The sequence below is a fragment of the Carassius carassius genome, chromosome 32, assembly GCF_963082965.1.
Source record: "Carassius carassius chromosome 32, fCarCar2.1, whole genome shotgun sequence".
NCBI lineage: Eukaryota > Metazoa > Chordata > Actinopteri > Cypriniformes > Cyprinidae > Carassius > Carassius carassius.
The window spans coordinates 18,415,006-18,437,541 of record NC_081786.1 but is presented as its reverse complement, the minus strand read 5'-3'; the positions used below and the strand labels follow the sequence as shown (position 1 = coordinate 18,437,541).

Here is a 22,536-nt window from a genome sequence, read left to right as displayed (position 1 = left end):
AACAAGTCTTGTTTACCCCCTGCTTTGTTAATGGAGCAGCTGCGCTATCATAAAACATAAGCACATTTGAGACAGTTTTGCTGTAGGGTGAAACATTTAATCAGTTCAGAAGAGTAGCTCAGCGAATAAAAGACATTTGTTTTAAAGTGTGGACGTGCTGGGCATCATGTCCTAGGGACTTTCTTTCTATTTTTGTGTGTATATTGTCAAGGCCTCAAAAGACAAAAAGACCAAGACTAATTGAATTTGTTTGGCCATGCTGCACTTTTGAATTTTTTGTTTTGTAATGTTTTTTTTTCTCTCTCTCTCTGCAGGTTGTGTTTGTTAATTCTGTTCAAAAGTAGCTAGTATATTAGTACAGAAACCCTGCACAAAAAAAAGTACCATGGTATTGTTTTTTGGACATACTATGGTAAATCAATGATGATTTGCTCATAATGTTCTACATTCCTTATTTGTTTCTTATTTTATAGTAAATGACTATATATATATATATATATATATATATATATAGTAACTTTATTATATTTGTATATAAATAATATTTAATTGTTTTTTTTTTAAAAACATACTTGCTATAATTGCTAAGAAATGTTCTTGTTTTATCACTTTTTCATTTGTGATTGTTAGTATCTCAACCCATAACACAAAATGTTCAATTCAGATTCAATATATTTGTTGCTGCTTTTTATTTGTATTTCTTATTTTAAATGTAAGTCCCACCCGTATTTACTTTCTTTTTTTCGCAACCAAAAATGTCCTGCATAGAGCATTCTTCCTACTCCATGTATTTTTTGGTGATTCTGTGCAATGAAGTTCAGAGCTCTCGGGAAAACAGAGGAAGAATCAGTGTCTTGCATTTCTTTCGTCTTTGCCAGGAATCTCTGCCAAGGCTCTTTGTCACCGTTAAACCTGACTGGCATTGCCACAGATAGCTTAATTGCTCTAGGTTTAGTATTGTTTATTGCAATGATATTGATTACCGTTTCAGTGCTTTGAAGTGATTGTGTCTTCCTTTTTAACCGAAGAGCTCAAATGTGTGCCTATTTTATAATATTACATTTCCATGAATTATAAAAGTGAGCCTCTTTGTGCAATATTCCTTTTTTTTCTGGGACTCTTGTACCCAGGCTTGACTCTATTGGTCAAATCTGATATCTGAATCATCATGCAGCCTGTTTTATTGGTTGTGACACACTTTTTATGAGCCGATGCCCATGCAACAAACTCACTTATATAGATTATTTACACATATTCCCTGTAGCCTATATTTTGAGTTTATCTGTTTTAAAGCTTGTTAACTAATTGCTACAATGAATTAGTGTATTATTACATTTGGATGCATGTCTCTTGTAAGCCAAAAATGTGCTCACATTTGATGCTCTGATAGATCTAGAGTGCCATTTGTAGGAATGGGCCTGTTTTACCCATTGGAATTGGCTATTTTAAGCCTTCAGTTTTAGGGCCATCACATAAATGGTGAATGGACTTTAGTCAGCCTACGCCTTATTTAATAACTTGCAAACCAAAATTGGTCTGTTGTATCAAGTATGAAGCAGGTATGACAGGATAATGCAAACTCTTCCATAAAAGTCTGTATAAAAGGTTTGTCAAGCTTCTTTAGCCTACCGCTAAAGGCTAAGGAAATTGAATGCCATTCAAAATATTGATGCTAATTTCAACTCTTTATGTCTTCTATTCAAACATTAGCTGGTGTTTGATTTGTCAATGAAAGTGGAAAATTGAACTATAACAAGCTTCTGCTGGTTCAAGTTGGTTTAAAGCGGTTAATCGGTTGTTGGGAGCAAGGTCGATTCATCTTGGTGTAGCTAGAGCTGGTAGACCACCATGACTATTTTGGGGATCTGGTTGAGCTGGTTAGCCCTACACCAGAGTGGCAGAGGCACTTTATAAAAAAACTCTAGTCTGATCACGCCTCCCCGGCACTCTATTTGTCTTCCTTCTGTTTTGTAAATTGATTGTTGGTGTTAGCTACAAGGCTACTAGGAAGTTTATAGTACACACTAATGCTGTTCATATTTCAAGGAATATAGATAAACTTTGTAAAAATACAGATTAGGTCTGGACAATAATTCGATAACAATATGTATCACGATATTTTTTTTTTCAAAACCGGTGATATGATTTTTAAACACATTTCCAATATTTCGATATACATTACCAGTGTTTCCCATACATTGATTTATTTGTAGCATTTGACTTAAATAACGAACGTTGAATAAACATGAGCACTGCACGTTTCAAAATCAGAACACAGCACGGGTGTTTTATATCAATGTATCTCTGAAGGGATTAGACTGTCTTCAGAAAAGTTTCGATGGCATTTTCATTTTATCTGATATTGTAGCGTTCATGAGCGGAACTGCTTTGATTACATCCATTACTGTAACATTATACACTATACCATTAAAAAGCTTATATATACAGGTGCATCTCAATAAATTACAATGTCGTGGAAAAGTTCATTTCAGTAATTCAACTCAAATTGTGAAACTCGTGTATTAAATAAATTCAATGCACACAGACTGAAGTTGTTTAAGTCTTTGGTTCTTTTAACTGTGATGATTTTGGCTCACATTTAATAAGTTGTTTGACATGCATTAGCGCACGCGCTTCGGGTGTAAGCGCCCAGTAAAAGCACAGGTCAGACCAGTGCGCGAATGAAACATTTAAAAGCACATGCAAATAATGAGAGAATAACTCTAGTGTTAAGTTAACACTGCTGTGAATGCACGAAGGCACCAGGACTGCAGCTGATAGAATGTGCGCTGTAGCACGATACTATGATATTTCTTCAAAAGCAGATCGTGGAGACATTTTTATCATCCACGATCAAAAATCATCATATCGCACACCCCAGGTTTGTTGACATTTCCTGTTTGATTACACAGCTACTAATGGTGTCACATGTAGAAACCACTTTTTGAGCTTTAGTTCAGTGTGTTCTTAGTACTTGTTCTACATGTTAGTACACATTTCCCCTCAAATATAAAAGGCTGGTTTACCATTTAGTATACATTTTACTGATTTATTTACACAGCATACAGTGGCCAGGCTCTCTAATATTGACCCTCCTGTCATTCCCTGTTTCTCCTTCTTCCCAAATGTCCTTTTCCTCATATATTTCTATCTCAGATGAATGGCTGGAGGTGTCTGTGGAAACTAAGCCAGATGGCTGGCTGCAAAGAGAGATGGTTTAGAGCCACAGGGGAACAAAATCTGTCATCGCTGTGTCTGTGTCCTTAATGCTGAGACTCTTACTGCTATTCAGACTGGTAATCAGAAGTGCCCTCAAAACAAGTGTAGCCTATTTGCGTGGTCTAGATGTTTATAAAAAAGGCGAACTCTTGACTTTATTATAGGGACCAATTCTCACTATTAACTAGTTGCTTATTAGCATGCCTATGATTTAACATATTGGCTGTTTATTAGTACTTATAAAGCATATATTCTGCATGACCATATTCTACATCCTTAACAAACTTATTCTACGAACTTAACACTGACCAAATTAAATATTAATAAGCAACAAATTAGGAGTTTATTGAGGATAAGGTTAAAGTTAATGGTTTGTTAATAGCAAGAATTGGACTTTAAAATAAAGTGTGTGTGTGTGTGTGTGTATAAAACTTTTCAATTAGGAGTGAAAACAGATGAATATGTGGTAAACATGATGTATTGGTTTGAGGTGATGTGTATAATGCTCGTTTGCTGGTCTGTTTTTAAACTGTGTGAATCTTGATAGGTCATGTTTAATTAGGGTTTAATGTCCCAGATTAATTGAGTGTAATTCTGTGGTTCTTTTTAATGGCTCTAAAGCGACCACAAGTGCCGGTCGATGTCAGGTCACTCCTGAAAGAGCTCTTAGAGATATAACAATAGAAAAATGGCACAGGGACATCATCTCCATAAATCTGTCTGACCACAATTACTTACAGTTGTGCGTGTGTGCACATCAGATTAATCCTGCCAATAACAATGCTTCCTGTGATACAGAAAGCGTGGGGGATACAAAGAAGAAGCCAATGAGCTATTGTTTATGGCCCACTGTTGACCTGTTTATGCTGAATGAGAAACAATGGCTGCCTCTGTACAGTATAGCCGTCTGTAATGTTAAGGAGATGCGCAAGGTTTCTTTTTCGAGGCAGGACAAGTTTCCAGCAGTTAAAATATCTCAATCTGGGAGATCCAAAATGAAAGTGACAAGCACCTGAAGGGGACAGAGGAGATGAGAGGTGAATGACAGAAATACAGCAGTGAAAACAAACCAAAAGTCTTCTTGATTGAAGTTTCAATGACATCCCCCAAGGTTCTATGCTAAGCGGAGAGCTGTTGTCATCTCTTCAGCACATATTCTGACATTTTATAATAGAGATGGACTCTGTACTAGGAATATGGGATGAGACATGATGGATCGGCTTTAGTTGTCCTCCATTACTCTGTCCTATCCCCTATCTTCAATCTCTGAAAAATCATCATGTCTTGTCTAGCTAATAAAAAGAGCTTTTCTTCACTGCTGTGCTAAGCTAGAATTCAGAGCTGCATCTATTTCACTTAAATACACAAATAAATCTCTATTTCTTGCACAAAGAAATATTTGTTTTAACCATTTTTAACTTCAAGGATATATGCCATTTAAAGGCTAAGCTAAGCTTGTTAACTGAAAACACATAAGGAAAACATGCGTCAAAGAGGAGATGTCAACATTTTGGTGTCCGCATCAAATTGCATTTACAAAAGTGATTTTAAATAAATAAAAAACATGCTAAATGCAAGTAAAGTATCTACTTTCATATTTCAAATAACGTTTGTGAAAAAACTGTTCCAAAGCAGAAAATTATCATTCAGTGTAATGGTCATTACATCTTTAAATAAACATAAAATACCAGGTTAAAACGTATATATGTTGTCTTGGCATTTTCAAATAAGTGTTGGCTGTGTTATAATAAAATGTCTATGTCTTATTAGATTTTTTAAGTATTTAAATTAACAGGGGACAGTTGTCCTGAAAATGCAGTTTATCAGAAATCATTGAGTGTAACATAAACAACAAGCCATTCTGAAATTATATGTAAAGCTGACAGTCATTCGACAGGCTGTGACCTCATCAGATGGCACCCTGAAGTAAAGTATAATAGTAAAGGATAGCTTTCTTCAGCAAGTATAGTCATCCTTGGATGAATCTTACTGCAAGGTATTGCCAGCAATGCAAGCAAGCAGCATAATCAAATACTGGTGTACTAAAAAAAAAACTAAAAAAAAAAAATCCACCATTTTTCAAAATGCTTCTCTAGTCCATCTGTATTTCAAATAAATTTGATTCAAGATGTGCTGCACTTATTGTAATGAACATGCTTTGTCCCTGTCATGTAAAATCTAATGAGTGAACTAAACTAGAATAAAATGAATGGAGAGTGAGAAATAAAGCAGTGCGGAGTCGGGAGTTATTTTAAGCTAATGACTGATTGTTTCTTTGTTGAACTGGAGCTCGTTTGCAAGGCAGCAGGCACGTAAAGATGACCTCACTCGTGCTTTATCTCTCTCACTCACACACACACACACACACACACACACACACACACACACACACACACACACACACACACACACACACACACACACACTCACTCACTCAAGAGAGAGTCAGACAGAAGGCCACTGAGCAGCAGGAAGAAATGTGATATATGTTTCTTGCCAGCTGAGGGTATATTTCATACTACTCATGCTATTTTTGCAGTATGTATATTTGCACACTATGCGCATTTTCTGCAATACCTGTTTGACCTACATTCAGAAAATGCATTTGAATTGAACTCCTATTTCGAGGCGTCAAATCTCTTTGAAATATTATTTGCCCAAACAGGAGACTTTTTGTTTTTACTTGCATAAAAACACTACAAAAAAATACGGTGGCCCAGGGGTGCACAACACACTGAAATCTCCACAACACAACAGAAACAAGCCACAATAGACTGAAAGCAAGTCAAAACAATGAAATTAGCACAACACACCAGAAACAAGGCAGAAGCAAACCACAAAAAAAAAAAAAAAAAAATCTCCGCAACACAACAGAAACAACAGCGAAATTAGTACAACACAACAGAATCAGTCCTATGTGTTGTACACTACTGGGCCACCGTATTTAAGTCAAATATTAAATAAATGTACACTGGGGAAAATATTTATTTGATCCCCTGCTGATTTTAAGTTTGCCCACAAAAAAAAATTAAGGGTCTGTAATTTCCAGAAAAAAAATTTAAAGGTTAGAAATTGATTTGCATTTCAGTGAGTGAAATAAGTATTTGATCCCCTACCAACCAGCAAGAATTCTGGCTCCCTCAGACTGGTTATGTGCACACGTGGATCACAGATTAGTCCTTAGAGGTTACTCCTAATGTCAGCTTGTTAGGTGTATAAGACACCTGTCCACACAAGCTGTATCTTCCATTCCAACCTCTCCCACCACACCATGGGCAAGACCCAAGAGCTGTCAAAGGATGTCAGAGAGCGCTGTGGCATGTCAAATCTTATGTAAGTAAAATGTTCTGGAAAATAAAGGAAGGGCTAGAGACTATGACTCAACACAGCAGCCTACTGTACATACTTTATCAGATTAGACTGTAACGTTCAGGTCCAGACATGACTTTGTAGAGTAATCACTGATGTCAAATAAAATAAAACACTTCATGGGTTTGTGAGCACAAGCCTCTGTTCTTATCATTTTGAATTTGTTTCACAAGGTGGTTGGACATGCACGACCTGGTTAGTTCATGTATTTGTCATCCTTTGTGATGCCTTGCTGAAGTTTCATGTGATAAAACCCAAATGTATACAAGTTTCTGTAGCATCAGAGAATTCTTTGAAACCATTTATTTCAATAGAAACCGTGCCTCGCAAATTCTGAGAGGGAATACACATGGGATTGCAAAAGTGCTTTTACGTTATATAGTTTATAAAAATGAATTTAATCAGAGTACAAACAGCAACTTTTGAATGGCAGTCAATTTTCCCTCCTCATCCTCTACTTCATCCTCATCGCAAAATGCCGTTATATTGTGTGTAATGTCAGCAGTTTACATTTAGTGTTTAAGCCTTAATCCTGATGTACTGGAAGACTTACATTTGAAGATTACATGGAGATTCGTTTTGATTTTGAACCTTTCTGTTTTATTTGGTTCTTAAGTTGAGTTTAACTAATTGTTTACCTTTCCTCTTGATCCGTGTAAAATGAACCTGCTGTCTCTCTCATTAGGTGAACTTTGTGGTATGCCAGCTCTTCGCCCTGGTCACGGCCTTCTGGTTCAGACTCTACCTGCACCCTAGCAAGACAAGTCCCTTCATCCGGCATGTAGTCGCCACCCTGCTGGGCTTCTATTTGGCCCTCTTCTGCTTTGGCTGGTGAGTGCTTGTCCGCTTCATCCCTCACATATCTCAGGTCTTCCTTATTGATCCATAGCAGGGTCATTGATAGCCGGTTAGCGAGCCTTTTAATTTATAATAAGGCTGTGGAGTGCTGGCAGAAGACCAGATTCTCCTCCGCAGCTGTGGAAACTGAGAGACGCAGTTTGTAAGCCTATATTTATTGATACTTACCTGCTGCTTATAATAAAGGCCCTCTGAAGTCAATCGATGCATTTGTGTAAGACAGATATCAATATTTAATATCTAGCTTCCGCTATCTGTCATATGCACGTTTACGAAAAAGTGGCGTTCCAGCAGATAATGTAGGACATAAGCAAAAGCAATTGCTTTGAAATTCGTATTAATTTTCAACTTTTTTCACATGTTTTTGCACTGATAAAATATATTTGCAATGTCACATTTTTATATTAAAGTAAAAACACTTTCACCAGAAGTCTCAGCTTTTCCACCTCTGTATTTGTTTCAACATTTCCAAATAAAATAAAATCAGACAAAATTACATAACTACACCACACAATGTTTTTTTTTTTTTTTGTCAAAATGTGATAAATTGTATCAGTGGGAGTCATGGTTAAGCTGACACTTTCTGAAAAAAACTCTAAACATACGGAGCAGTCAATTACAGCTTTTAAAACAGAAGTCAGTCCAGCCTAATCACACAGGAAGACATTATGCAATAAAAGTGAGGGCAAGAAGCAAGACCTCTAAACAGTGACATTGCCCAAGACATAGTGGAAACTAAGTTTTATTTATCTTGAATGCATTTACTGTAATACTACCTTTTTGTGAGGGAAATATCATCTATAACTACCAAATTCATGTAACGAATATTGTGTGTCTCACAAATGTCTGCTGTATTTGTGTGGCAGCCTGTGAGAGGATTTCCCCTCAGCTTTTCTAATGTCATTTGCTATCATCGCATACTCAGAGAGTTTGCCTTTCTCTCTGTCCAGCAGAGACTTCACAGATACATTTGTTTGCTCTCGGTCAACATCAAATCCAAACTGGGCTCATTTACTTTCAAAATGTGTCTTCCTGGTTTTACTGTGTGGGATTCATCAGCACATGTTCTTGCTCCACCCCACAAACATCTTTCCTTTTTGGCATCACATTGGCAGTGCAAACAAATGTGTAATATATCTATTTGACAATCCAAACAATTCCAGATGGATGAAATTTAGTCCCCCCCACATCATTCTCCTAATGGATAGTGTTGATTATAGACTTTTATGTAATCTACTCCTAAAAGATCTACTCCTTTTTGGCAATTTTCTGTTTGCAGCATGCATTTTTGCAGCGGCTGAATATTGCATGATATTGTAAGTGCACACAAATGAGTTATTTTGGATTGACTAATGTCATGTCACTCTTTTGCAATATAGAAAATGTAAAGCCAGACTTGCACTGGCAGCATGACAGTTACAATACCTCCATTCAATTCACTGAGTGTAGACACCATGTAAATAAGCAATTCAGTTTTGTCTTGATTGAGGTATGTATAAAGCAGCAACTCATATGTGTATTAGTCTGCATAAAGATACAGCATATGTATTGCCTATCCATCCATTTTGCAAATGGCTTGTCCTTCATAGGGTTTCGGGGATGCTGGAGTCTATCCCAGTGTTTCAGTCTGTAAGCAGGGAAACACATGGATGGATGCTCAGTCCATCACAGCATATGTATTAATGCTTTGATTTGAATGAAAACGGTGTATCCGTGTGGCGTGGCTGAAACAGAAGAACATAAGCTGCCTGCGTTCAGCTCATATTCTCCAAAATGGCACTACAGTGATGTGGGGGCAGACAGAGGAGACAACTTGTTGAATAAAGACATTATTTTTGTTTTCTTCATGTACAAAAGGTATTCTCGTCGCTTCATAACGTTACGGTTAAACCACTAATGGCAGATTGGACTATTCTGACGATGCTTTTCATATGTTTCTGGACCTTGGCAGTGTATTTTACTTGGCAGTCAATGGGACAGTCACAAGCCTCCCGGTTTTCATCCCAAATATCTTAAATTGTGTTCAAAAGACGAACTTTTATGGGTTTGGAATGACATGGTGATTAATGTGATTAATGACAAAATGTTCATTTTGGGGTGGAGTATCCCTTACAATTTTTAATTATACGATAGAACTTCATACCCATATCCGCTTGAAGTTTGATCACAAGGAAATGTGATAAAAAAAACAAATTATAATAGATGAAATATTGTTTAAATTAATAGATTTTTCAAGATTATAATTTATTAAAAGTGACCCTAATTAAGAGGATTAATGAGGATTTTTTAATGTATAAATTTTTATATAAATTTTTTATATGAACTTTATAGAAATGTATCTTATTCAGCCTGGTCTTATTTCACTGTTTAATAAAGTTACAGGCTCCTCTCATTGGTTTCCTCTTCTCCTTGTGCTTCATTTCAGGTATGCCTTACACTTTCTGGTACAGAGCGGTCTCGCCTATGGCGTTATGATCTTCACAGGCATGGAACACATGCACAAGTGAGTACCACCTGACCTCCCAGTCCCCCGCACCATCAATCTGCCCTGCTTCCATTATCCAGAACAACCTTATGTCAAATCAGAAATGTGTTGTGACATTTGAACATGTTCCAGAATTCTCAACAAGCATTTTCCATCCAGTTCACCATACAGTATATTATTCATCTAGTCCTACAAATGGCTTGTTGAATATTAATCTATACTGCTCTCACCCATCCATTTCATTCTTATCAGTAATCAGCTCCAGGGCATGAAGGAGTGTCTGTTTTCATCATTGCTTCCATAAGTTTCATGCTGAGTGACTGCTCCCTCTGATCTGGGGTCAGATGAATGGATGTGCTAGACCATGTGGTGTTCGCTTCTGCTCAGGGCGGCACTAAAAATAACCAGTGCTATTCAGACCAACAACCTACATGAGTGCATACTAACACAAAATGACCCTAGAAAACATTTTCATTATGTATGGATTGAATCTCAGAGATTTAGATAAGTGTAGGTCATCTGTGCTGGGTCAACTGAGCTTGGCACATGCGTCAGAACGGCCAGTCAGAAGTCCTGTCAGCATGTTTTGTGAACTTCGACTAGTTAAAAAGTCATGACAAGTTGACCGTCGGCCTCCTGCCCAGATGTTTGCATAACTTCATAATTATCAGACAAGGAGTTTTAACTAGAGCAGGTGTAGTGCTGGGAGGAAAATTGTGTGTTTACCACCGCCGAAAAAATCTAATAAAAGCACATTGTCTAATGCTTATTGAATTAATGTTTAAAACCACTAGTATTTTAATAACATGGTTAAATGTTAAACCATAATCTTTAGAAAATCACTTACTGCTCATTATGATTTGGTGCTTAAATTCACTTGCAGAATTGTAGTATTTTTTTGTTTCATTTTTTATTTAAACACAGTAGTATAGAATTTGAATATCTGTCATAGGGTCATTTATTGTTTTTTGACTATAAATAAGAATGTTTTTCTGCTTATTATACTTACCAAACATGTCTATATGAAGATACTGTGAATTTATCAACTTGTGTCATGAACATAGCCATAAGCCACATATATGCAAGGATACAAAAATAAAAATAATTACATACTGTTTGTAGTTTATACAAAAAAGCTAACAACATACAATAAAAACTTGTTAATTGGTTAAATAAGTTATCTTAACATATATTTTAGACTAAATTGTAAAATGTAATTTTACTGTAAAATAATATCATATTTATGTTTTTTTTTCTAAAAGTAAAAACTGAGAAATACCTTATAATTGGAAGAAGAAAAAAGTGAAAAAATAACATCCCAGAAGTCCCTGCCTGACACATCACATATGATTAGATTTTCTATAAATAATTAAGGTTCTTATTTTTGTTGTCATGTACATTAGGGAGTTTTGCATTGCATTTTATGTAAGTTCATGTTTATTGCATTATTTTGGTTTGAGGTATGTTACCTAGATGGTGTTTTGTGTTTGGATTTTTGAATGTGGAAATCTTTGATAAGATTTTGTGGCAGAAGTTTAGGATATTCACACTGAATTTTATTACAGGAGTTATGGTAATTATGGTAAGTATTGTGATTAAGCTATAGCATGTGTGCATTTATACTGAATATTTTTAGATTTCTGTTTTTCACATAAATAGGCTACCTAAAACCATATAGGTATATTTTTACCATGGTATTGAGTTGCTATATGTGTGGTTTTAACTGTGTTTCTCATGATTTAAATGTATGTTATTATGGGAGACCAATGCTTAATCAAAATAAATAAATAAATAAAATAATTAAAAACTTTGATCAAAAGAAATTTAACCATATAAAACTGAGGTTGCTACAGTTTATACAGATGTCACTGATTTTATTAATGAACAAAATTTTACCTCTGCATCCTAGCTCAAGCTACTATCAAATGTGCATTTCTAAGAGACCAAAAGTTATATTGTTATTAATATTATTAATTATTAAATTAAAATAATTCAATATAATTATAAAACTTGAAAGAAATAAAGAGTTGACATTTTATCGTGATAAATATCTATATTGACTGATATGAAAAAAAAATATTGTGATAATTTTTTTGCCCATATTGCCCAGCCCTATATGTGTGTGTATTTGATACATATATCATAAGACACTCCTGAATGGTTTCTGATATTTTCTTCTTTTTTTATCTGATGGATTGGACCCAGAATATTCCTTTAACCTTCTGGACTGATTATTTAACTACTGATTACTAAACAAACTAGACTTTGAAGCCATGGTTTTTGTTCAATCAAAGCTTCATTTTGGGTGTGAGAGACAGGTCACAGTAATCTGTAGTTTCCACTGATTATTAAGAAATACGTATTTATTTCTCTACTGATTGTTCTTCTCTAAGAAAGTAAAGAGCAGCAATGTCTATAGTGTTAAAGACTGACAAGAAGGACTTCCCTGCAGTGATCACAGAGAACGCATTAAGGATGCACTGCTACAAAACAGACCTTTTGAAACGCCAGGAGACGATCAGTTGGTAATAGAGAGATGCCATGCTCCACCGCTCAGGGGACATGAGAGGGCAAAGCTAAAGATGAAGGGAAATTGAAAAACAGGACTGGAAAACCGATAAAGAATGCAGAGTGTGTGTTTGCAGAAAGGGCATAAAGATGTCTTTTGAGAGGCTTGCATACTTCCCAATAAAACTGGCATAGATTAGCTGCTGAAGTGATAATGCAAACCCTTCATTATACAAAACCTGGATACTTTGTCCTTTTTCTGGCCTTATAGCCAATACTGAACTCTTGGATTCATAAAAACTTGTTGGCTGTACTGTGGCAGCAGTAACTTTTATTATCAGTTTATGAAAATATTTTTTGTGCCAGAAAGTTTCTGTAAAAATAGACTGTGGTTGGTACTGTGACTTTAAGACTTATATACACTACTGTTCAAAATGTTAGTCAGTAAAATTTGTGTTTATTTATTTTTTAAGAAATTCATACTTTTTTTCAGTAAGGATGCATTCAATTAATTAAAAGTGACAGAAGAGACATTTATAATTATAAAAAAAAAAAAAATCATTTAAAATAAAAGCTGTTCTTTTTAATTTTCTTTTCATCAAAGAACCTTGAAAAAAATGGAGTATGGTAAGCGTTCACACAGCGGTCATTCTTACTTTCAAATTCAGCCTCATGTGAAATTCCTGATATCACACACAACACAGTGTGCCATTAACTTCTGCTCTGAGAGTCCAAGAGATTTGGTGGAAGGTTGTTCTCTCAGGTTGTTCTATTTCACAATGGTGTGATTGTCCCACGTTTCATTAGAAATGATGCTTTTATGATGTGATCTATTGCTTTAATATGTTTCCACTCAGGCATGTGAGAGTAGAGTTTTATAGTGTAGACGAGACCCCATCTAACAGCTGCTGATAACACCTCACCTCTGTGTCTCACCTTTATAAATGATCATTTTGAGACTGTGTGTGGTGGTTTTTGCCAAATGAAAGTAGAACCAGGAGAGATTGTGTTGTGTGTTTGTGTGTGAGAGAGAGAGAGAGAGAGAGAGCATGGGCTGCCCTCATCACGGATCACTGGAGCTCTTGTCTGTTTTATTAGAGAGGAATAGTGTAAATGTATATTTATAGAAGGGCTACTGTAGTGTGTGAGTCCTGGAAAAGCACACTATCAGATTACGCTCTCTAGCAAAGACAGTATAGGGAAAGAGATGGATTTCTTGTAGATTAATTTTCTTTTCTTTTTTTAATGAAATAATGAATCTTTCATCTTTGGAACACAAATTAAGATATCCCTTCTAACAAACTGTTTTTGCTACTGTAACTTTAAGACCTCTGTATGTAAGTGACCTCGGTTTTGTTTTAATCGACACTTTTGAGGAAGTTGTTGTATATCATGATGTGCCAAGTTATGGAGAAATTTAATATAGTTAACATTCTATATTTATGATTCTAACATCAATAAAGAGATATGTCTCAATAGCTTTGTTTCCATGCAAAGCTGAGAATTTAACTTATGCGTAAAATTTGAATATCACATAAGACATGAGTGTTTTTTAAGTGCATGGAGGAATTTATTTTGTAAATGTATTTCCATCTCCCATTATTTCCATTAACCCTTTCAAATGTATAAAAAATTTCAGAAATGTGTCATTTCCAGCAAATTTCTGATGCTATACTTCAAATCGCGCAGAAAAACAGGTTGATGGAAACAGCTAATGACAGCTTAGGCATCATCTGAGTTTTTGCACATGCATTAAAATAGCTCTAGTGTTGAGATGTCCTACCACATCCTAAAATGATACCACAGAGCCACTTTTCACGTACTGTTGCGTGTACATGTTATTAATTACTTCCTACTACTATTACCTTGAAAGTCATTATCACTGAACAGTTTGATAGAAAACATCAACTGTATTTTTTTTTTTTTTTGCGATTGTGAGTAATATTAGCTGAAAAAAAGCATTCAGTGATGCACAATTTAAAAAAACCACTTACATTTCCATTTTTAGTTTAATAAAATTTGGGATGCACAAGTTCCCTTTAGGTGAACTGACTGACCCACTACCATTCTTCATCACAGTCCATCTCCTGACTGTACAATGTTGCTTGTACAACCAGAAAACAGCCTCCACACAATCATCCTACAGAGCGCTGGAACAGAAGAGGGTCTTCACAGTGTACACAGTGCTGCTCATAGCCCTGATGAAGGGCCTAGTGTTGAGACGGAGCAGGCACCACCTATAAATACTATGAGTGGGACTGTAGGCATGTTAAACCAGCTTTGTTAGAGGTAAAGACAGAAACTAGAATGCCAAGAATTTGCCCACTGTTGCTTAGTAAGGAATCGGGGGACTTGGTTATTTGAGTCTGACATACCAAGCGTTGTGCAGCTGTGTGCAACTGATAGTTTTGCCTCACACTGCAGCCCTACTGAAATTCAGTGAGTCTTTGATTAGTCTTAGTGGCTGTTATCTTCCTTTTGATGGTTAATATGCTGAATAAAAGAGTCATCCTTATCGGATTGTGGGAGGAAGTTCATAAGCGAATTGAAATTATGGCTGGAGTCTGATAGTGTTGTTCTAATATGCCGCTTTAGGCAGTGATGGTACAGAGCAGCCTTGATCACTCACAAATGTGTTGTAGTATGCAAAAAGCTTTCATGAATTATCATGTATAATATCGGATGTCAAATGTCAGTGGTTTCCTGGGCTCAGGTGGTGCCTCTAGATAAATGATTGTGGGGATCATTAACATTCTTCTTGCATTTAAATTAACCCAAAAAACTAAAGACAGAGAGAGGATATACTAAGGAAATTATTTATTTATTTAAATAATTTATTATTTGACTAGTTTTGCTGTTTTTTATTTTTATTTTTATGAATTCAGCTAAACTCCAATATGCATAAATAAATAATTGAATAATAAGATATATTTGTACATTTTAATATGTAGTGAATTTGATGCTTGCTGCATATTTCATGCATATATATATATATATATATATATATATATATATATACACTCTACAGTGCTTATTTTATTTACTTATTAATGCTTATTTAAAAAAAGTTATATATTATTATAATTTCACGTTCATGGATAACAATTATTGTTTTCAAACAACCCTATTATTAAATCAGTTAGTGACATCCAATTATAATCTCATGAATATCATAAACCCTTACTTTGCTAATTTTAATCTACAAACCCGATTCCAAAAAAGTTGGGACACTATACAAATTGTGAGTCAAAAAGGAATGAAATAATTTATAAATCTCATAAACTTATATTTTATTCACAATAGAATATAGATAACATATCAAACGTTGAAAGTGAGACATTTTGAAATGTGATGCCAAATATTGGCTCATTTTGGATTTCATGAGAGCTACACATTCCAAAAAAGTTGGGACAGGTAGCAATAAGAGGCCGGAAAAGTTAAATGTACATATAAGGGACAGCTGGAGGACCAATTAGCAACTTATTAGATCAATTGGCAACATGATTGGTTATAAAAAGAGCCTCTCAGAGTGGCAGTGTCTCTCAGAAGTCAAGATGGGCAGAGGATCACCAATTCCCCCAATGCTGCGGCGAAAAATAGTGGAGCAATATCAGAAAGGAGTTTCTCAGTGAAAAATTTTTTGAAGTTTGAAGTTTGAAGTTATCATAATCTGCAGTGCATAATATCATCCAAAGATTCAGAGAATCTGGAACAATCTCTGTGCGTAAGGGTCAAGGCTGGAAAACCATACTGGATGCCCGTGATCTTCTGGCACTTAGACGGCACTGCATCACATACAGGAATGCTACTGTAATGGAAAACACAACATGGGCTCAGGAATACTTCCAGAAAACATTGTCGGTGAACAGAATCCACTGTGCCATTCCCCTATATATAACTATAGTTAAAAAAAGAAGCCATATCTAAACATGATCCAGAAGCGCAGGCGTTTTCTCTGGGCCAAGGCTCATTTAAAAAGGACTTTGGCAAAGTGGAAAACTGTTCTTGTTCAGACGAATCAAAATTTGAAGTTCTTTTTGGAAAACTGGGACTCCATGTCATCCGGACTAAAGAGGACAGGCACAACCCAAGTTGTTATCAGCGCTCAGTTCAGAAGCCTGCATCTCTGATGGTATGGGGTTGCCTGAGTGCGTGTGGCATGGGCAGCTTACACATCTGGAAAGACACCATCAATGCTGAAAGGCATATCCAAGTTCTAGAACAACATATGCTCCCATCCAGTCGTCGTCTCTTTTCAGGGAAGACCTTGCATTTTCCAACAAGACAATGCCAGACCACATACTGCATCAATTACAACATCATGGCTGAGTAGAAGAAGGATCCTGGTACTGAAATGGCCAGCCTGCAGTCCAGATCTTTCACCCATAGAAAACATTTGGTGCATCATAAAGAGGAAGATGCGACAAAGAAGACATAAGACAGTTGAGCAACTAGAAGCCTGTATTAGACAAGAATGGGACAACATTCCTATTCCTAATCTTGAGCAACTTGTCTCCTCAGTCCCCAGACGTTTGCAGACTGTTATAAAAAGAAGAGGGGATGCCACATGGCCTTGTCCCAACTTTTTTGAGATGTGTTGATGCCATGAAATTTAAAATCGACTTATTTTTCCATTACAATTACACATTTTCTCAGTTTAAACATTTAATATGTCATCTATGTTGTATTCTGAATAAAATATAGAAATTTGAAACTTCCACATCATTGCATTCTGTTTTTATTCACAATTTGTACAGTGACCCAACTTTTTTGGAATCGGGTTTGTATAAAAATTACTTCTTTGTTTGGACTGCAAAAGGTAAGTCAAGAAAGACTTTAAAATTGCTTTGGCTCAGGTTCAGTGCAATGCTTTGTGGGATACAGTATTTCACACAGTGTGGTTTGTTGAATGTACACTTCACATTTTGCATACATAGCATTTGCATAGTCACCACAATATATGTACAGCTGAAATGGAGTAGTAAGTGTGGTACTTTGTACCAAATAGTCTTTTTTTGCTTTCCATTCTGTGTTTTTAAGTGTTCCCCTCTTCTGCATTCTTTTCCATAGATACTGCTTTGTGGTTACGCTGGGATATCTCAGTTTCTGCCAGGTCACAAGAGTCTATGTGTTTGACTATGGCATGTACTCAGCAGACTTCACTGGGTAAGTTATTTTGCACTGGAATAAAAATAAATAAATTAAATAATCGTTATATACAGTACAGACCAAAAGTTTGGAAACATTACTATTTTTAATGTTTTTGAAAGAAGTTTCTTCTGCTCATCAAGCCTGCATTTATTTGATCAAAATACAGAAAAAAATGTAATATTGTGATTATATTATTACAATTTAAAATAATTGTTTTTAAATGTATTATACTTTAAATTGTAATTTATTTCTGTGATGCAAGCTGAATTTTTAGGATCATTATCACATGATCCTTTAGAAATGATTCTAATATGATTCATGATCAAAGTTGGAAACAGTTCTGCTGCTTAATATTTTGTGATAAATAAACAAAATTACAAACTAAAATAATAAACATGTGATACTTTTTTAGGATACTTTGAAAAAAAAAAAAAAGCAATGTTTTTAAAATATAAATATTTCGTAATAACAATATACAATACTGGTCAGTAATTTAGGGTCAGTAATTTTTTTTTCTTTCTTTTTTTTTTAAATAAAATCAAAACTTTTATTCAGATAGGATGTGTTAAATTGATAAAAAGTGATAGTAAAGAAAATATATTATTAGAATATATATTATTAGAATTTTTATTTTTATTTTGAATAAATGCAGTTCTTTTTAACCTTTTATTCATCAAATATATTAGACCGCAGAACAGTTTCCAACACATAATAAATCAGAATATTAGAATGATTTCTAAATGATCATGTGATAGACTGGATGTTACATGTGACACTGAAGGCTGGAGTAATGATGCTGAAAATTCAGCTTTGCATCACAGGAATAAATTATTTTTTTAAAGTATATTCAAATAGAAAACTATTATTTTAAGTTGTTATAATATATCACAATATGACAGTTTTTTCTGTATTTTTGATCAAATAAATGCAGGCTTGATGAGCAGAAGAAACTTCTTTCAAAAACATTAAAAATAGTAATGTTTCCAAACTTTTGGTCTGTACTGTATATATATATATATATAATATGCATGCATTCAGCTTTATTCTTTAGAAATATACGTTACCTACAGCCAAGGGCAAGTATATAAGTGCTAGTTTTACCATACAAAGCCGATCAGTGTCATAAGAAACATAAGAGCTATGCCAAGGTGAACTCGACCGTTTAGAAACTGTGGAGATTTGGTCAGTGCTATTGTATAAATAATAAATGTTGAAAAGCTTGGTTTGATAGCAGTAGAATCTCTTATGAACATGGGAAGCCAACAGACTCAGTATCAGGTTTAAACAGGATCTCCCTCATATACCCACACTTTTCTGTTTCCTTTCCTCCCTCCAGGCCCATGATGGTCATCACACAGAAGATCACAAGTTTGGCCTTTGAGATTCATGATGGTATGTAACCATTTTACTAATCCAATTCTCATATTCTTCTTTTTATTAAGTTTTTATGGTGGAATGGCCTGAGTAATGAATGATAATAGAAAAAATTTCTACCTGAAATCTTTCTAGAGCTCCATTGTTTCTGTCTGTGCCCATGTTAGAGGCTCTAGGAATTACATAAGGGCTGGTAAACCCTGCTGCTATACCACGTCCTTGTATGCCATTGATTTATACCACTGCTGGCGCTGCACTCCAGTGAGTGGGCCAGAATAGTTACTATACCGTTTATTAATATACTTAATAAGATACTAATTGTGCTGCATCTGCACATCAGTTTTGGATGATCTGGATCATTGATAAAGGAGAATGATGGTCATTTCAAGATAAATGGACCTCCCTTCAACTGATTGTGTGTGTGTGTGTGTGTGTGTCAGTGATGCGCGGGTCAATGTATAACCAACCCGCACCCGACCGATGTTTTCAACTAACCCACCCACAACTCGGACCGCAAAAAAAGAAAAAGAAAATATTGTACCCGATCCGCTTCCTGACCCGCATTTTTTAAAAGTATTAAATGCGTCGCACCTTTATATTAATTTAATTACATAAATAGGCTATAGCCCACAGGATAATAAGCGTTATGACCACACACATAAGGCTTGCCACAAAGAACTGGTTAAAGTAATGATTATGAATGTGTCTAAATTAGCAAGGACACATTTAATTGTTTAGTAATAAACTGGTGTTTTCTGTGTCGCTGCTGAGATGAAGTTGACGATGCGGACTCGCCATGAACGCCAGAGAGAAATACACATTTCATATGGATTACATAATCAGAGAGTAGCCTATTTATTATGGTTTGAATATTTTCGTTTAAAAGTAGACATTTCAAGCTTTCTGTAATAAATTGCCTGTATTTCTTTTTAAACCCACCGACTAAAAGATTGAGACACTACCGGACCCAAAATATCACCCAAAGTTTCTACAGCTTTTTTCTTAGCTATTTCAGAATCTGGAAAAATTACTGGGGCTAACTTGTAACTGCAGTCGGTAGAGCGATATTCGGTTCATTTGGTTTATTGAAAAACGATTGCACTGATTTGCATGTTTCTTGATGATGTGCTTTTTTTCTGTGGTACTCACATGCACCATGTCGCTTTCATATCGTATTCTCCACCATGTCCCACAGAAAAACTGCTTTTGCATAAAATTCAAAAAGCTCTCTCTGCTACGCCATCTACAGGTCTTAACCAAGAGTATGTTGCGGTCCATTCGCTATTAGAAGTGCATCTTCTCTTTTTCGTGGCCACACTGGCCATGACTGCTTAACCTGACTGAACAGCACACGTGCTCTCCAATTTGAGATTGTTGACAATGTTGAGGAGGCGTTCGTGCGCCAGTAAACAGTTTGATTGACGTACGACTCAGCCTAGCGACTAACGCTTTTATTGCTTTCTATTGGACATAAGTTAACAGTACGCCTATGGATGTATCAGTGTATTTATTAGGCAAGTCGAATGAAAAAGCGGGACAGATGCTCAATTAGCTTTTGAGGCGGGACAAAGGGTAAATGCAGGACAGGTGGTCACTCTATTCGCTCCAGTTATTCAGCCAATAAAGTGTATTTCAAAATTGCGACCCGAATATCCTAAAAAATATTTTTGGATGACTCGTAACCACGGGTAACCATTTTGGATCAACCAATGCATCACTGGTGTGTGTGTGTGTGTGTGTGTGTTAAAGGGACAGTTTACCTTAAATAAAAATTTCTGTCATTATTTTGACACACCATATTGGAATGTACACTATCATTAAAACATATGTTTTTTTAATTATTACTTTTATTCAGCAAGATCACATTAATTTAATCTGAAGTGACTGTAAAGATATTTATAATGTTTCAAGTAAATGCTCTGTTGATCTTTACATTCGTTAAAGAATCCTGAAATAATCAGAACAATAAATATCAACATATGGGCACTGAAGACTGGAGAAATTATGCTTTACATCAGAGGAATAAATAACATTTTAAAATATAATTAGTTATTTTCAATTATAAAATTTTTACTGTATTTTAATATAAATCAGTAGATTAAAATGATGTCAAATTAAGATTACATTTTTTTTTCTCCCTTCACGTAAAGATACTGTATATCTTTTGACCTTGACAGCCCCTGGACACCATTTACTCTCATTGGTTGGAAAGGAGTAGCTCAGACATTTTTGCAAATATCTTCTTTTGTGGTTTGAAATGACAAGATGAGTTAATATTGACAGATCTTTCATTTTTGGGTGAATTATCCCTTTAAGCACAAAGGAAGGAGTGCTAGAGGAAATGTGATGGCAGGAACCCAAGAGAAACCACTCTAGTTTTATCAACGACTGGCAAGTCTCCCATATAAACAAGGCAACTGATAAGCAAAACTAGATTGCTCACCATTGCACAGCATAGTTTTTAGATACTTCGTCAACTAAAGAACTAATCGCACGGTTATGTGACCGAGTCACTTTTAGAGTCAAACAGAAGTAGCATCATAGTCACCACATTTCCTTTAACAGGGTTTAGAAAGATTAAGAGAGCACATCCCGTTTCTCTGAAGCGATAGCTCACAGAACAGCTGGCCCAAACTGCAGCCCAGCACTTTTAAGCTGTCTCCGCATGACTTGCCATTAGCTCTGCATGCCCTGCTCTATTGCAGACAACGCACAACATATAAATCAACATGTTTTAATGAAGTTTTGTAATAGTCACCTCCCTCCACCACTTTATGGAGGACTAAATTCAGACTGAAATTGTGGCACTCTGGTACTTTGGCAAACGACGCAGACTAAGGCCTAGAGTATACTTCGGATTTTACGCATACAGTCCATGTACAGTGTGCGTGACATAAAAATCATTACCAGAACAACATGTGAGTACTGTTTGTGCATCACTTGATTTTTGGATGCTCATGCGCTTTGAATTTGTTTTGCACTAATCGGCTGCCCCACAGCTTAACCTCGCTGTTGTTTCACACTAGAAAACGAAACTAGAAAGACCGAACAACAACAAAAAAAATACTGGAGTCTGCGACAACAACAACAATAACAGACTCCCGCTTGTCAAGCACCTGTGTGAGAGGATGATGAGATAAATGTAAGCTTAGTTTGAAAAAGTTGAAAGATTTTATCAGTCATAACTTTTGGAAAAAAATAGCGCAAACACTGGACAGAGATGAATCTTTCTTGAGCACACATGTTGACAGCCGGTGTTAGAGTGTACTTTGAAAGACGCATGCATGCATACAAAAAAGATGTGTACTTTGGGCTTAACGTTGAAATATTCTTCATTTAAAATAATGTTTAATAGAAATTCGATTCACTATTTTGAATTCACGATTTGATTCGATTCGCAATTTTTATTTCTTTATTTTTGTAAAAAATTTGATTTAAGGCAAATTAATGTTGCTTGGAAAAAATGCAGCACGTTTCTTGGTGAAATTGAAATATAACACTATAATAATATACTAATACAGCACTTGCATATTATTGCTCTTCTGTTGATTTTGATTGCTTCTATTGTCCTC

At 35.5% G+C, this 22,536-nt stretch overlaps 1 protein-coding gene across 2 annotated transcripts in view; it reads left to right on the top strand.

The window, feature by feature from the left end:
* The window catches only part of LOC132112904 (lysophospholipid acyltransferase 2-like), a 50,999-nt gene that overhangs the window by 15,393 nt on the left and 13,070 nt on the right, over positions 1-22,536 (top strand). For both annotated transcript variants that reach the window (XM_059520640.1, XM_059520641.1), the window contains exons 2-5: positions 7,274-7,419; positions 9,872-9,949; positions 17,510-17,605; positions 18,927-18,982. In XM_059520640.1, coding sequence (XP_059376623.1) covers positions 7,274-7,419; positions 9,872-9,949; positions 17,510-17,605; positions 18,927-18,982 — 376 coding nt within the window. The remainder of the gene's footprint in view (positions 1-7,273; positions 7,420-9,871; positions 9,950-17,509; positions 17,606-18,926; positions 18,983-22,536) is intronic.